This window comes from Toxotes jaculatrix, chromosome 22 (assembly GCF_017976425.1).
Source record: "Toxotes jaculatrix isolate fToxJac2 chromosome 22, fToxJac2.pri, whole genome shotgun sequence".
Taxonomy (NCBI): Eukaryota; Metazoa; Chordata; class Actinopteri; family Toxotidae; genus Toxotes; species Toxotes jaculatrix.
This window is the reverse complement of record NC_054415.1, coordinates 6,199,921-6,215,439: the sequence shown is the minus strand read 5'-3', so window position 1 is coordinate 6,215,439 and position 15,519 is coordinate 6,199,921. Positions and strand designations below refer to the sequence as shown.

Here is a 15,519-nt window from a genome sequence, read left to right as displayed (position 1 = left end):
AGTTTGGACCTGTATAGTGTGTGTGCGATCCATCTGTCTGTACTCTGTGGATGTGTGTATGTGTTTGAGCGTGGGCAATTCCTTCCACACACTCTGTTCTTGTTTGTGTCTCTTTCCGTTTCCTTTTTTTTAATCCTCTTTAGCTGTGTGTTTTGGTTTTTTTTTTGGTTGTTCCTCCATTTCTTCATCTGGGCATTCTGAAAGTATTCCAGTGAAAACGTCAGATTTTTATGACATAGTGGAACTTGGATTCTCCAGTTTAACTTAATGACAAATTAATCATGTGAAAAATGCATGTTGTGTAATTTCTCCAAAACTTAATAGACCCTAGATTTTTTTTAATTTTTTATTTTTACATACTATTGTACTATATTAGTTTCTTATGACAAATACTTCATATCAATTTACTCTACTTATTATTCATCAAGAAATCATTGGGCTCTTTAATACAGTTTTCTGTTAAACTCAGATATGCTTTACACTATACACTCAGCAATGCGTACGGTCTCATGTATTTTATTCTAAGCAAAGAAAGGAGTCTATGGTATAGCTTGAAACTGAAGCTGCTTCAGTCCAAGAGCAAGGATGCATCTGTGGTGTTGTCAGCTACGAGGACAACTCAACCGTGATAACACCCATAAACCCTGTCATCAACACTGAGCAGAATGGCTGCAAAGTACTTTGGTTCTGCCAGTGGGAACTCAGCATCTCACTGTCTGTGGTGTGAATATGGAGAAATGTTGTTAGATTCAACAGGCGCAGAGGCTTAGCGTCACAGAGAGACCGAATCAGAGCATCTGTAGGATGGCATGCTTGTTTGTCTGTTGCTGAGATTCAGATTTCACAAGCCATACAATAGGACCAATTTGATGCGTAATATGAGGATGAAACTACAGTACAGCTTCCCTGTCACTCACACATGCAGCGAGAGAGTATCGTCGCAAACAGAAGACTCTCCTCATGAGCTGTTTCAACTTGTGTAAGTCCTGCCAGTGTGCAGGGTGTGTTTTGGAGGATGCAGTGGGTTTGCTGTGCTGTGTTGATTCATATGAGCTGCTGAATTAAATATAAATAAATGTCCATTTCCTCCTACGAGACATTGGTCATTGCTGCAGTAGGCTGGAGAAAATTGTATCTGATTGGATTTTGTTTTCTTTCAGGGCCATAAATCAGCATGTTTGAATTGTTGTTCTAGTTTTATAGCTGTTAACTATAACATGAGGCCATTTTCAAGTTCATTTTTACTCTGTTTGTCCCTGAGTGCTCCATGAGCAGCTTTGTCACACAGCTGCTGTTTGGGCTGTCACCAGCATTTATCTCTCCAATTCTGGCTTGCAGTCTGATGCACATGTCGTTTGAGTGCAAGAATTAAATCTTGTTTTCTCTCAAAAGATCACTCGCTGTGAATCAAAGCATGGATTTTAGACCATGAACTGGTCACTTATCCTAGCCAACATGATTATTTTTGAATGAACTGATCCCTTTATCCGTTCAAAGAGCTACTCACTTCAAGGTTTGTTTGGTTTTTTTTTTTTGGTTTGAAATAAATTGTTTGTTCTGCACTGTAAGTGTAAAGTAGGGATTCTACAGAATACTGTATTTTTGACTGTAAATGTGGGTGTTCCTGTGTGCGAATCGTGTATAGGAATGCAGGTCCTGGAGTGGAATGGTGTTCTCCTGACAGGGAAAACCTACGAAGAAGTACAAGGGCTCGTTGGACAGCCGTGTAACGAGGCAGAAGTGTGTGTCAGACTGTGAGTATAACCTTTGTCACTGTCTTTCTCTCCAGCATTATATTTTTAGCATACCATATTCATCCTTCTGTCATTTTTTTATTTTCTCCCTCAGTTTATCTTGGATCTAAATCATCACTCTTTTTACATTTCCTGCCTCTTATCTCTCCCTAGTACTCCCCTCTGCTATTCTTTCTTTTTTCAGTCACTGTCATTACTTGCAAAAGCTCAATTTCCCCACGAATCAAACATTAAATTCTATGAAACATCCACCTTTAAAATAGAACCTGATTTCTCGTTTCATATTTAAAAGTCATGATTGTTGGCTTTGCTGTACCTGATTGAGTTTATAACTAATCAGTCCTCTTTTATCTTCACCTGTACTGTTTTTCAGTTTTACTTATTTTCTCATTTTTGAGTTTATTTGCAGATATTATGTGATGTGTTATTTTCCTGATTTTCAGTGATCTCAACATGCTGGCTGAGTCTGAGGGTTCCCAGCACCTAGATTTCCAGGAGCACAGCAAAGGTGAGTTGCAGTATTTCTATAACTCCAGCCCCAACATGCTTTTACTGCTTCTCACCACCACCATCTCCACCTCCTCTGTGTTTCCTAATTAACTTTTGTCTCTTGCAATTTTCAGACTCTCTTCTCATACTCGCTTTCATCTGCGATTTGCTCTTTTCTCAGGTTCAGCCATGCATTACTTGTGGCCTATTTCCTCTGTCTGCATTACACTGAGTCATTATGGGAACATTAGATTGTTTTCAAAGGGCTGTCATAAGGTGGTGCTTACATGTTCAATTAAGTTTTCTGTTAATGGTTTCTTTCTTCATTTTCAATTAAATTGGTGACCAGAAGTTTGCTTGTTTCAGTCTCAGTTCCTGGATGAAGCTTCCATTTTATTGTATGTGTTTGTTTGGGTTTGTGTATGCATGATGATGATGATGATCTGTACTTATGGCTGTTTGCATGCATGTTGCAGGCGACAGACCTCCCAGGTCTCCAGGTGTTGACCCCAAGCAGCTGGCGGCTGAGCTGCAGAAGGTGTCACAGCAGCAGGCTCCAACGTCCACCTCTTCCTCAGGCCTGCCTGCCACCACCTCAGCAACCTCCAGTCCCGCTCAGCCAGGATCACCATCTGTCAGCAAGAAACGCCACAGCAGCAAGGTGAATCCACAGGAGTGGAGTTTGTTAGTCATGTTCAGCACGTAATTGTTAAGTTAATAATGATCACCTTTTAAAAGTGGATGGCTCCGGTCACAAATTACAGTATATCCCTGAAGTCTCAGAGCCATTATGTTCACAACACTTCTGGTCAGGTTGCCTTCTTGTTATGCCTAAATCAGAGGGCTAACGGAGGCCACACCTTCTTATTTCGGCAACTTACACATTGTGATGCATTTCCAAAGGAGCTTTGTTAAGCTCTATGTAGATTATATTCAAGTTGGAACATATATTTTTTGTAACTTGTCCAACATGAATAATGAAACAGAAGCACAGATGCATCAATTCCGAGAGTTTAACTTACAGTTTAGCCTCAAGCACTGCATCAAGTAGAGCAGAGTACAGTACGCAGTGTACAGTCTGAACACCCACCAATACATGCAAAGTTTCCACCTACAGATTTTTGCTAGCAGCATCTAAGTATGTTGCTTATATCTGTTACAGACTGCAGAGGGAATGAAGACCCAGTCCCATCCCATCTCTGGAGAGATACAGGTCTGTGAAAAGAAATGATAAATTCTATAAATTTTGAGTCAAAATATGTGTTTTGATCTAAAATATTACCTCTAGTTTTATTATTAGTGTGTAGTTTTACAGTTTTCAAAAACATGAAATTAAATAAATGCAAGAAAATATAAAATGAATCCTATATTTGATTTTCTTACAAATATTACTTTGAATGAAATGCATTTGGATCCATTTTAATTCAGTGTGCTTCTTTCTGCAGCTTCAAATCCACTACGACAAGCAGCTTGGCAACTTGATTGTTCATGTCCTGCAGGCCAGAAACCTTGCCTTGCGGGACAACAATGGCTACTCTGACCCATTTGTTAAAGTATATCTCCTGCCAGGGAGAGGGTGAGTCAAGGATGTGGAACCTGCTAGCACTCCTCAGATAGTTCAGAACAGGACCAAGGTCAGTTTAGGATTAATGACACAAAATGGGGAAAGTATTGTAGGTGTGCCAATTTTGTTGTTTTAAACAAACAGAATTGTGTTAGATGTGATTTTTTTTTTCATGCATTTGAGACGGAATTTGAGTACACCTGCTTTGATTTTCCCATTGACATCCAAACTGTTCAGGCAGCCACTTTGTTAAGCTCAAACCTAATTTCCATTCATTTTAAAATGGATTCACAATTGATTTTGGCTTTCCATGACATCTTTCAATGTGCAGCACATGACCTTTCTTAGGTGTCAGTTCCATAGCACCAGCGTATACACAACAAATCAGGTTCACCAAATGTTATGTTTTATAATTTTCCGACTACATGTTCTTGTTATCACTTCTGAATGACATAAACAGTATGTAAATGATATGAGGTTTAGTGTACTTGTGTTGATGTTGCCCCTGTTGATGGGTGGCCTACTGTAGGTGTGAGTGCAGGGAAAATCAATAGCTCTCATATTTACTTGCAATACGATCCACACTCTCTCATATATCCAGGGCTCCCTTCTCACTGTGATTGTGCTTTAATGTAATTGACTCTCCCACCTTCTCTGCCATATGAGGTCCCTCGAGAGAGAGAGCGTGTTTTTCCTGTGGTCATTTCAGATAAAACAGTAATATATGGCTGTAGGCTTTGCCGCCGCTACTCTGTCAGGCCTTCAGCTTCACACGTGTAGATGCAATGTGGATGTTAGACAGGGATAAGATTATGCTAAAGTCACTGGAAGAGTGTGCCACCCACAAGCCCTGCAGCCACCCTACGCAAAGTAGTTATGGGAACACGCTAATTTAAGTGCATGTGTGCACATATTGTATATGCTACATGTGTATACATGGTCAAACTCACAGCTATCAGAGCATCAATTGCAATCCATACAGAGGCTTTTCAGATGCATCACAGATCTCCTGGCAACCACATGGAGGTCCTGCAGTGTTTTGGATGGTTTTAAAAAATGATTTAATTCACAGCAGCCAGGAAGGAGGAAAAAAATGGTGTGATATGGCAAAAGTAATGTACACTTACATATCAGTGTGTATAAAGCTGGATTTATGCTTCTTCAGGATGCATGTAAGCGAATGTACACGTGTTGCTTGCTTGTGTTTCTTCCTAGCTAACAGTTGTGTTTACATGTAAGGTGATGAGGTCCTAGTCCTAAAACGAACAAGTTTAAATTCCATTCAGGTGACGAAGGTTTATAAATGCAATGCGTTGTTCACTTGGGCCCATGAGTAGCAGATCTCCACTCGGGTTGCCAAAGAATGCGTTACATCACCTGAAAGCCCTCTTTATGCACATACACACAATTCATGAGGCACTAAAGCACAAACTCAGTCCACCCACTGCAGCGTACCACAGTTCTTATCCCTGCTCTTGCCCCTTTCCTAAACACACAGTTAATGAATCACACACTGACACCTAAAACTACAGTGATTTTCCCCCTCCCACATTCGCACTCACAGTCCACAGACACTCTTTGACCCCCACCCTCCCTCTGACTATTGTTTCTGTATGTTGTTCTTTATATTTAATGCATGCTGGACCCCCCTCAGTCAGGTCATGGTTGTCCAGAACGCCAGGTATGTGACTTGCCCACTTTGGCACTTTGGTTCTGTTTTGGTTGTCACTTTGGTGAAGGTAACAAAACGTCCACGTTGTTTTCTAACTGACTGGAGGCTTATTGATGCAAGTCAATTAGTTCAGTCCAACTAACTCCCTTAACCGTGGAACAATTGTGCATTTTCCCTTAGTTCCCATGTTCTCATGATGTTCCACTCACTTTAGGCTTAGTCTCTATGCATTGCATTTTGAAGGACAAAAATCCCCAAGTATTAACATCTATGTCTTTAACATAACACATATAAACATAAAGTCCTTTCTTCTGACAATTAACTCTTTCCCAGCTAACTTGTGTTTTTGTGGTAGATGGTCTGTTTTTGTTCTTAACCATTGTGGTTTCAAACCCTAACACTGAACCTGACACCCTTTAGTTTGTCCCTGTTTTGTGATTAAACTCCCTCAGTAATGTCCTACATCGTGCCCCAACATCGCACTGTACCCTCGATGCCCTGCTACATTCGATAAACACTCCCATTATTTTGCTCTGCAGTCCTTATTCATTCCATTTTTTCCAATATACAGTAGATTGTGCTTGTCTTTACCAAGCTAGCTCTCACAGACTTACTCATATCCTACAGTCTGAAATCAGACCCTACACACTGCAAAAAACATCCATCTTAACAAGTCATTCATTCTGTTCCATTGAGTCTGCTGTGATGTTTTTGTCCATGAAACAGGTGAAATGAATAGTCAGTGAAGTTAGATTATTATGATATTATTTCTTCTTTCTGTAAATTGACTTTAAGTGGATAAAATTGAATCGGAAACGAGTCAAACGCTTTTCTTACTGACGTACATTTTCACTTGTTTTAGACAATGACTTGATGGACATCAAAATGGACTTTTTTGCAGCACACCCTGACATTGTACCCTGCCGTCCATGCACGTAGGCCCATACACTGTTACCATCCAAACAATGTGCATCACATTCATTCTCCCCCTTCTACTGTCACATTGTGCCCTAGTCCAATATATTGTGCTTTCTGCATTGTGGTGCCCCACAAACCTGCTGGACTTTTGCATGTCTGTGACCAGCGTTGTGATGTGTTTCCCCAGTGCTGAAAACAAGAGGAGGTCCAAACATGCGGGGAAGAGTCTCAACCCCGAATGGAACCAGACTGTCATCTATAAGAACATCCACCTGGAGCAGGTACTGAATGTGGTCAGAGACACACCCAGGTACACTCAGTCATGGTGGCACACATGCAGCATCATATATATATACCTATATACCTCTTCAGCAAATAGTGAATAGGCACAAAGAAGAGCATATGTATCAGTTTCCATGTTAAAATGATGCAAAACAACACAAAATATTGCTTTTTCTCCACTGGCATTGTGACTAGTATCGTTGGCCATTGGCTTTAGTGGAGCAGATGGAAATGCTATTGGGATTTAATTATATCATTTTAGATCCCATTTTAGATTTGTTGGACCCACATTAATCATAGCAAATTTGTGAACTTCTGTTGTCTGTTTTTTTTTAAGCTGCCCGAATGACTGCACATGTTTTTCTTGAAGGGTTTTTTTTGTCATTTTCTTGTGCATTCAGCCAAGATAGGTTACTATAAAGATTAATTAACTATTTAACTGTGTGTGTGTGTGTGTGTGTTCCAGCTGAGGAAGAAGACCCTGGAGGTGAGCGTGTGGGACTATGACAAGTGCTCCTCAAATGATTTCTTAGGAGAGGTAAGCCTCTTTGATAAGATCAGTTTTCATTCAGTAGTGTACCGATAGATGTTTATGCATATGCCCATTAAACTTCTGTTTGTTCCCAGGTCCTTATTGACCTGTCCAACACCGCCCAGCTGGACAACGTCCCGCGGTGGCTCCCCCTGAAGGAGCAGAGCGAGGGGGACCACCACCGGCGCTCCCACTCAGGCCAGGGCCGACACAGTTCCTCTAAACCCTCCTCACAGCACTCTTCCCCTAAAACCACTGGCTCCTCACATGACAATCAGGATTCCCCAAAATCATCTGTCATCAAGAGCCGAAGCCACGGGATCTTTCCAGATCCGGCCAAGGGTAGGACACGATGAATGCCCCTCACCTGCTCGACTCTATCACTCTCACCCCCTAACAACCCTCTATACCCTTCTGCTTTTCTGCTGTTTCTGTTCCCCACCTCTCTTACTTTGTGCTCTCTTTCTGTCACTGCCTCTCACTTCTGTTTTTTCCTTCTCAGTGTCCACCTCTGTCCACCTGTTTCTCTTTCTGCAGTCCTTTCTTTCTACCAGCACCTTCCTCTGCCCATTTTTGCGCACCCATCGTAGCTTCAGCTTCATGCTTTTTGCTTTCTCATGGTCTTCTTGGTTGCCATGATGTCACCCAGCTCAGAGGCCTAGCTTTAGCTTCCCTCTATCTTCCTCCTAACACAGAGGGCAACATGGCCGTGGAAGGCTTTGAATGTTCAACTAATTTAGAAATATACCCAACAAATTTAATGAGTACGCTGGACGGTCATAGACTTACTAAGGCATTATCTGACTCGCCAGCAACTCCTTCACTTCAGGTGTTACACAAAAAGTAACAGCCTCAGTGCACTAAAGTAAAAGATAGCTTTTTTGGTAATATGGTGAATCTGGTTGTTTTAGACACGCAGGTGCCCACTATCGAGAAATCTCACAGTAGCCCTGGCACATCGAAGCCTTCCCCGTCCGAGGGCCAGAGCCAAAGCCACAGCCATGGACACAGTCAACACTCTCGCTCGCACGGCGCTTCACGCTCCAGCAAAAGCGCCGCACGGCAACACCATCAGGACAGCGGCACTGGAAGCAGCGGAGGCGCTGCCATAGCAACGGGCGATGCCCCACAGCAGTCACAGCAGCAGCCGCCGCAACGCCTCCAACCAAGTAAACCAAGACGCAAATAAAGCCTACGCAGCATGGCCTCCTCGCACTCATCTGTTCTACCTTCTGTTGAGTTATTTTTCTGTTCTTTTAGTTTCCTTTTCTATTCTTGGTTTCCCTCACCCTTTACACCCTCTGGTCCTCTTCTTCTGTGTATTCACAGTCTGTCAACCTCTCACCGCTTCTCTTCTGTACGTACTCACAAGTGTGTAGAACCAGCACCTCACCTGTACTGTAGCACCCTGTCTTTGACCTTCCTAACTTTGACGCCCTTTCACTGAACCCAGAGAGGCATGTTAGTTGCTTATAAAAGGCCATTTCTGACTATTTAAAACCTTTAACCATTAAATACAGTTAAGAGGCCATAAATCGTATTTTTTAATAGTACTTTAAGGTTGTTAAACGCACAACAAAACATAATTTTACCTACGTTAAAGTTAAGTTTTGCTGTTTTGAATTGTTATTTAAATACATAAACTTTACTTAGGATAAGTAAAAGTATGACAATATGGGAAAAAAGGACAATCTGAAAAAAATAGTGATATCCTGAAGGAACAAATCTGCAAAAATCTGTCAGTTAGTGTCAGAGCACAGTGACATCTCCAGCTCTCTTTTGAATGACAAGACCGGCAAACTATAAACTTTTTTGCTACAAGTTCAGTTAATGGAGTTCAGCAGGAAAAAGCTAGCAGTTAAATATTTTGGACTGATTTATCCAACCTTTAAGACAGAAAAAAGTTGCAATCCCACCCCCTCCCTAACCCCCTTTTGATATTTTTATTTTCTTATTTTTTGGAGTTTTTTTTTTTTTATGTTTATCAACAAGCAACGACCAGCTTTTCTGAAGCTCCTCCACTGAGATGGCTGTGCATGCAGTCCGCCACCCCCCTCTTTTTTTGTTTGAATAACTACCGGACCCACAATGCACCTCAGTAGATGCTGCACACCTCGTCCCTTAATGACATGCAAGAGGGGCAAATGTGCACTGCACACTGTGGCTGCATGTGATTGAAAGTCAAGCTGGTTTCCATGGTGAAGATAAACCGCTCTCTGAATCTCCATCTCGCTCCTCCTCCCTTCCATCTTGAACTTCGACCCCATGACCTTTGTTTCCTGGCGTTGACCCCCTGACATCTGACCTGCGCCTGTGAAAACAAATACATCCAGGCCAAAGAGGCCGCCTCTCACTGAGGCACCAGAGACACAGCGTAGTGGGCGTGCTCACCATTCAGAGAGCCCAGTCCGATTGGCTGCCTGCCCTGCCAACGGTTGTGTCGGCCAAAGGGAGCAGAGCAGACGGCAGACACCTGACCCTCAGGAAAGCCGTGTCAGAAGAGAGGCCGCAGAGCACCGGAGGTGAGAGTTTGCCCAAGAGTCTCCTCTCTGTCATGTGACTGAAGCACAGATGGAGCAAGGAGAGAGAGTGAGAGAAAGAGAGGATGCGATACTACTAACGCACACCTGCAGAAAGAGAGAGGGGAGTCTTACAAGCTAATAAAAGAGACAGGAAGACAGAGAGAAAGTTGCACTCAGCCACATCACCAGAGATTCATGCAGCGAGGCACACTTCCTTCATGGCCACCAACACAGTTCACTAATACCAGGAAATGAATGTCTCAAACTGTGATATGATTCACTGAGAGTTAACACTGTGCCACTGCCACATCTGCTGCGTCATGACTCCCCCATTGCTTCATTGAACTGGTATTAGTGAGCATTTGCGATCCGTTAATGACTTTGTGTTGAGTGGCCTGAAAGAGAAACGTGTCGGCATGGATCCTGTTCTGCACCACATCCACACGCATCTCATTCATACTCTATCACACTGCCTGATCAGCTGTTTGAGAGCAACATACTGAAATGTACACTGTAAAACATTTAAACATGTTCTTCTTAAAGAATTACATCTAAACTGTTGTATATAAAAAGGTTTTTTTTAAACATTTATTAAAAAGAGGTACACTCATAAACATCCTTTAAACTCCTCCTGATGTGAAACTATATTTATGTAACTTAACTTTTTAAACTAAATCAATGTTGAGATATTAGATTTTAAATAGTACATATAGAAGACTAACAATGTCACTAGGGTCTACGTGCCTCTTGTTTGGTCTGCATAAACATATCTGTGTGATATTTCTCTGGATTTATTTGTCTTTTTCATGTTAGAGCTTTATATGTGGATTATTACTGTCTTGTCTTTGTCTGAGAGAAAGATTCTAAGCACTCTGTTTGTCCATATGCTTCTTGCTAGTCCTCAGTGTTTGTGTGCAATTCATTACAACTCAGTCTTGTGTGCTTTAAATTAGTCTGCCTTTTGACTGCGACATTAATTATTTTAAGTATTAAAGTTGATTATGATGGATTTTAGCTGCTGCAGATATTAACTAATGCTTCTTGGCTCTAGTTTTTACATTCCTGGACCTGGCAGAGGTGCACTGTTTTCTTCCTGTCTCTTGTCCTTGTCTTGCCGTGATGGATGTGGTCGTATCTCTGCACAGCTCGGTCGAGCTACAGATCCAGTGATGCCCCAGTCACAGCAGCGTCATTGGACAGCGGCCTGAGTGGCAGTGCCTACAGCCTATTGGACGAAGAAGCAGAGACAAACGAGGTGGACAGTGCCATCTTCCAGGTGCCCCGATTGTGAGTCAGCTTATTCAGAACTTTTATCTTAAAAATGCTGCCAGTTTTACCCTTTTAATTTATTATAAAGGCTTATCCAATGCTTAACTGTCACTCTCCATTCAAAGAAATAAATATACATCAAATAGCTGTTGTGTACTTTAAAATAAATTCTCTGATTTTGTTTCCTCTCTTTTTAGTGGAAAGATCCCAAACGGCACAGACGTAATGAAATCATCAATGGGACACAGTGATGCTGAAGGTAGGCCATACATGTGTTTGTGTGTGTGTGTGCATTCAGAACTGTGCTGATTCATGGCTTTAAAACATACACCAATACACATATTTTTGCATTTTAAGGCCGCAAAGCTAAAATCTGTTTTAGTATTAGTAGTAATATGTCTATATGTCTGTGCTAATTTTCCTCATTCCTCCCTCCTGTCTGTGATGCTGTGAGTCATCTAATTGTGACTAATGCAAAGGTGCAAAGGTGACCTTAAAAAGCTGGAAAATGGTTCGCTATCTCACTCTCACCTTTACAACAAAGACTTAAGCTTAGTACACACACAGATGAACACATTAACACATTCACACTGCTCTGCGCTCTTATCATCTTTTATCGTCTGTCTTTTTTGTGTCAGTGTCTCTGTCTCTGTAACACAGGCTATCTTTACTGTTTGTCAGGGTCTTGTTGACCCAGCTTTCAAAACTCAGTCATTTCTGCTCAGTTGCTAAGGCAACTACAGGACAGGCAGAGCTCCTCTTAACTTTTCCCTTTCCTTGTTAAACAAATAAATGTGATTGAATGCAGGCCATGTTTGAGATTACTCATCACATGATTACTTTTAGTGTCCAGCAGAGGGCAGTCTCATAGAGTAGATGCATCATTTGACATATTACATAGGAGAACAGTGATACTGGGAGTAAATTGATAGCTATAAAAATTTTTGTAGCTGCAAAACAGCCTTAAATCCACCCATCCAAATGGATATGTAACCTGACTGACTTACTTTGTGTGTGTGTGTGTGTTTAGGTAAATCCCAGGTAATGGGGGAGATAAAGATTGCTCTGAAGAAGGAGATGAAGACGGAGGGTGAGCACCTGGTCCTTGAGATTCTTCAATGTCGCAACATCACCTACAAGTTCAAGACTCCAGACCACCTGCCTGGTAATGGACAATAACTTAAATGCACACATGATAGTACACATGCACCTTCCCATTTACGCTTGCATACACAATAATCACTTTGATAAAGTCTCAGCATGCAGGACTTAAAGTTCTGTTTTCAAAACATTTTTCAATTTTTTTATTTTATATGATACATATCATTTTTAATGTGATTGGATCTTTGGGGTTTCTTTGTGGTTTTGACTTTCTGAATCAACACCAAAGTCTTCAGAGTTACAGCTCTCTTGCTGCCCTCTTGTGGTTGACTGCAGAAAAATATGAAACTCCGCCCACCTCTAATAGTAATAACTGCAATCCATCTTCTCCAGTATGAAACAAAAACAATGTTGATGTGGAAAACATATACATAAAACATGACAGATAACAGGGCTACATACACACATAGACGATATGGCATGGAAACACAGCAGTATAAGGGCTTTGGATTCATGCTGTCAGCTTTATAACTATGTCTGTGTGTGCGTGTGTGTGCGCGCGTGTGTGTGTGTGTGTGTGTCTACAGATCTTTATGTGAAGCTCTATGTGGTGAATATTGCCACCCAGAAAAGGATCATCAAGAAAAAGACCAGAGTGTGTCGTCATGACCGTGAACCATCTTTCAACGAAACCTTCCGCTTCTGTATGAACCCCACTGGACACTCTCTACAGGTAATCCCACCTGCAGTTCCTTACTCACACACACACACACACACACATACAAGGCTGATAAGACAGTTTTTTTTTTTGTTTGTTTGTTTTTTTTGTTTTTTTTTTCAGCTGTTCCTGGTGTCCAATGGTGGCAAGTTTGTGAAGAAGACCCTGATCGGGGAGGCCTATGTTTGGCTGGACAAAGTCGACCTTCGCAAGCGAGTGGTGAGCTGGCACAAGCTGCTCGCCAGCACCGCCCAGATTCACTCATAGAAGAAGAAGAAGAAGAAAAAAAAGAAAATAAACTTGAGAGGGCACAAGGAGGTTTCTGACACCTGGGGGCATTTAGGTCCAGCATCTGTAACAGAGATCTGCTCTTGTTGGGTCCTTGTTTGTGGGCTTAAGATTTAGAAAGTAAAAAAGTTCTGGTGATGATTTCTGTCATGTAGGATTGTAGGAGGAAGACTTTATGTGTTTACAGGATATGAACACATGTTTACAGGACAAACAGTGTACAGTAGTGTAACCAGGGCTGAGGAATACACAAGTGCTGAGTTCTGAGGTCAAGTGCGGAATCAACCAGGTATTACACACTTTAATTCACAAACACACACACACACATGCACACAATTATCTTCAACAACTTTGCACACAGTCTTTCACGCAGAAGAGAAAAATTTAATTATAACAATACAGGGAATGGACACACTTGTAGATTCTAATTTTATTTATTTAGATGTTTTGTCCATGAAAGGTTTTCCTCATTGCTTTACTATGACATGCAGAGTTTTATTGAGTTACAAATCATTTTGAGAATGAAATATCGAAGATTCCCTTACGGAGACCTCTTATTTATTTTTGTATTATGATATTAGCGTAGAGTTCTATCATTTGTCTTCTCCTCAATTATTTACTTAAAAATCTATCCTGGGAAGGAAGCATAGTATATTTTATAACACTCTACTTATCATTCCAGTTCAAGAGAAAAAAAAGTCCCAGCAAGCATGTTTTTGAATTTATTAACAAAAACTATTACTTGTTCCCCATGTTTTTTCACCTTAAGTGTAAACTAAGTTCTATCAAATTATTGTTTGATAAATGATAAATATTAATATAAATCAAATTGGACATTATATATTGTGCGCATGAGTCTATCTATTTGGTATGCAGTGCCACATGTTCTGCACAAAAAAGAAAAAAATCACCTCTAAGGTTCACTTTGTACATAGTGAAGTGTCATAGCTGGAAATGAATTATAACGTATATAGATAGATATATAGATACCTTTACCACAGACAATCGAGTCTTGATGATTGTGACATAGAGTTTTATTTACCCATGATGCCCCTTAGAATGTGAGACATTTACCATGTGAGATTTAAGCATTTCTTGTTTTTCTTTGTGAGATCCGAGCGCATTACAAGTCTTATATCAGTCCTACTTTTGTTCGCAAGGGCAGTCAACTTAACAACGCACGCTTTTGTGGTATTTTGCACTTTTCCTGCTTAGAATGTAAAACTGATGCTATAATGCTTCTAACAATGAGATAGCCAGAGATTTTTTTTCAAGGTGAGGAAGTAGAGAGGAAACTGGATGGCAACATCAGGAGATACTGTAGCGAACAAAAGACAAACGTGCTGGAAATTATCCATGAAAAAAAAAACACCGTTATCAATCTAAGATACGACAATGCTATTACAGTAGCATGTTGATGTTTTGTCCCGGCTTTTTTGTCCAGTCTGTGTTGTCTTGATATTACCAGTTACACTTCAGATTGCAATGTTGTGTCTTTAGATATTTGTCTTGAGAAAGGTCATCCTGTGTGCTTGTACGGGGGTCAAGAAGCAGGACAGCTGGTTCATTCAACATTTTCAGTCAAACTTAGCAGTGAAACTACACTTATTATCTGAGTGATTTCTATGCAACATCTACTGTATAAGGGTGGAAACTGCATCTTGACTTGCCAGAAGTGTGACATTTTGTGGGAGAGGAAACATTTGTATTTATTTTTCTTTTGAACTGCTGTGTTTTTATGTCCTCCTCAAAATGGTTACTGCTTTAATATGATTTTTTTTTATTTAATGTATTATTTTGTATTGCTCTATGAATTTTTATTTATTGCCTGTGAGACTATTTCATATGTTGTATTATATTTGTTTACAGTACATATCAGGTGTACATAAAAAAAAAAGAGAAATTTTGTTTTTATACACAATGTAGTGCTTGTTTACAATGTTTAGAGGGCCTGAAACTCAGAGAACCAACTTTTTTGCCCTTGTGCACGAACACACACTCACATATGGAAATTAACATGCAGAGATCCTGAATTTCACATAGTTATGAATCAAGATAAGAATAATAACATTCCTATTCAAATGATTCCCATCTTTTTATGCACTTCCCCTTTGAATAGTTTCATTTTCCAGTATGTGTAAGAGAAAATGACCAAAAAAAGAACATTGTAGACAATGGACGTCATACCTGAAACAACAGTAGTTTTGAGGTCAATGTATGTTATTTTATTTTTCTTATTTTTATACCCATGTGCTTGTGTGTATAGCATATTCATACCAAGTCCATGCATGTCACTGGCTCCAGTGCATGTCCCTTCTTTTAAGTGTTGTCTGTCTAAAAAAATATCGACTTGCTCACACTCACTCACACACACACACACACACACCCACATGTGCACACAGACACACAC

At 40.6% G+C, this 15,519-nt stretch overlaps 1 protein-coding gene across 1 annotated transcript in view; it reads left to right on the top strand.

The window, feature by feature from the left end:
- The window catches only part of pcloa (piccolo presynaptic cytomatrix protein a), a 49,345-nt gene extending 36,257 nt beyond the window's left edge, over window positions 1-13,088 (top strand). The window contains exons 13-28 of the mRNA XM_041030334.1: window positions 1,646-1,754; window positions 2,198-2,262; window positions 2,720-2,904; window positions 3,406-3,456; window positions 3,689-3,819; window positions 5,462-5,488; window positions 6,585-6,678; window positions 7,146-7,217; window positions 7,307-7,553; window positions 8,123-8,380; window positions 9,545-9,733; window positions 10,879-11,020; window positions 11,200-11,261; window positions 12,033-12,167; window positions 12,691-12,836; window positions 12,945-13,088. Coding sequence (XP_040886268.1) covers window positions 1,646-1,754; window positions 2,198-2,262; window positions 2,720-2,904; window positions 3,406-3,456; window positions 3,689-3,819; window positions 5,462-5,488; window positions 6,585-6,678; window positions 7,146-7,217; window positions 7,307-7,553; window positions 8,123-8,380; window positions 9,545-9,733; window positions 10,879-11,020; window positions 11,200-11,261; window positions 12,033-12,167; window positions 12,691-12,836; window positions 12,945-13,088 — 2,057 coding nt within the window. The remainder of the gene's footprint in view (window positions 1-1,645; window positions 1,755-2,197; window positions 2,263-2,719; window positions 2,905-3,405; window positions 3,457-3,688; window positions 3,820-5,461; window positions 5,489-6,584; window positions 6,679-7,145; window positions 7,218-7,306; window positions 7,554-8,122; window positions 8,381-9,544; window positions 9,734-10,878; window positions 11,021-11,199; window positions 11,262-12,032; window positions 12,168-12,690; window positions 12,837-12,944) is intronic.
- Window positions 13,089-15,519: the final 2,431 nt, after the last annotated feature.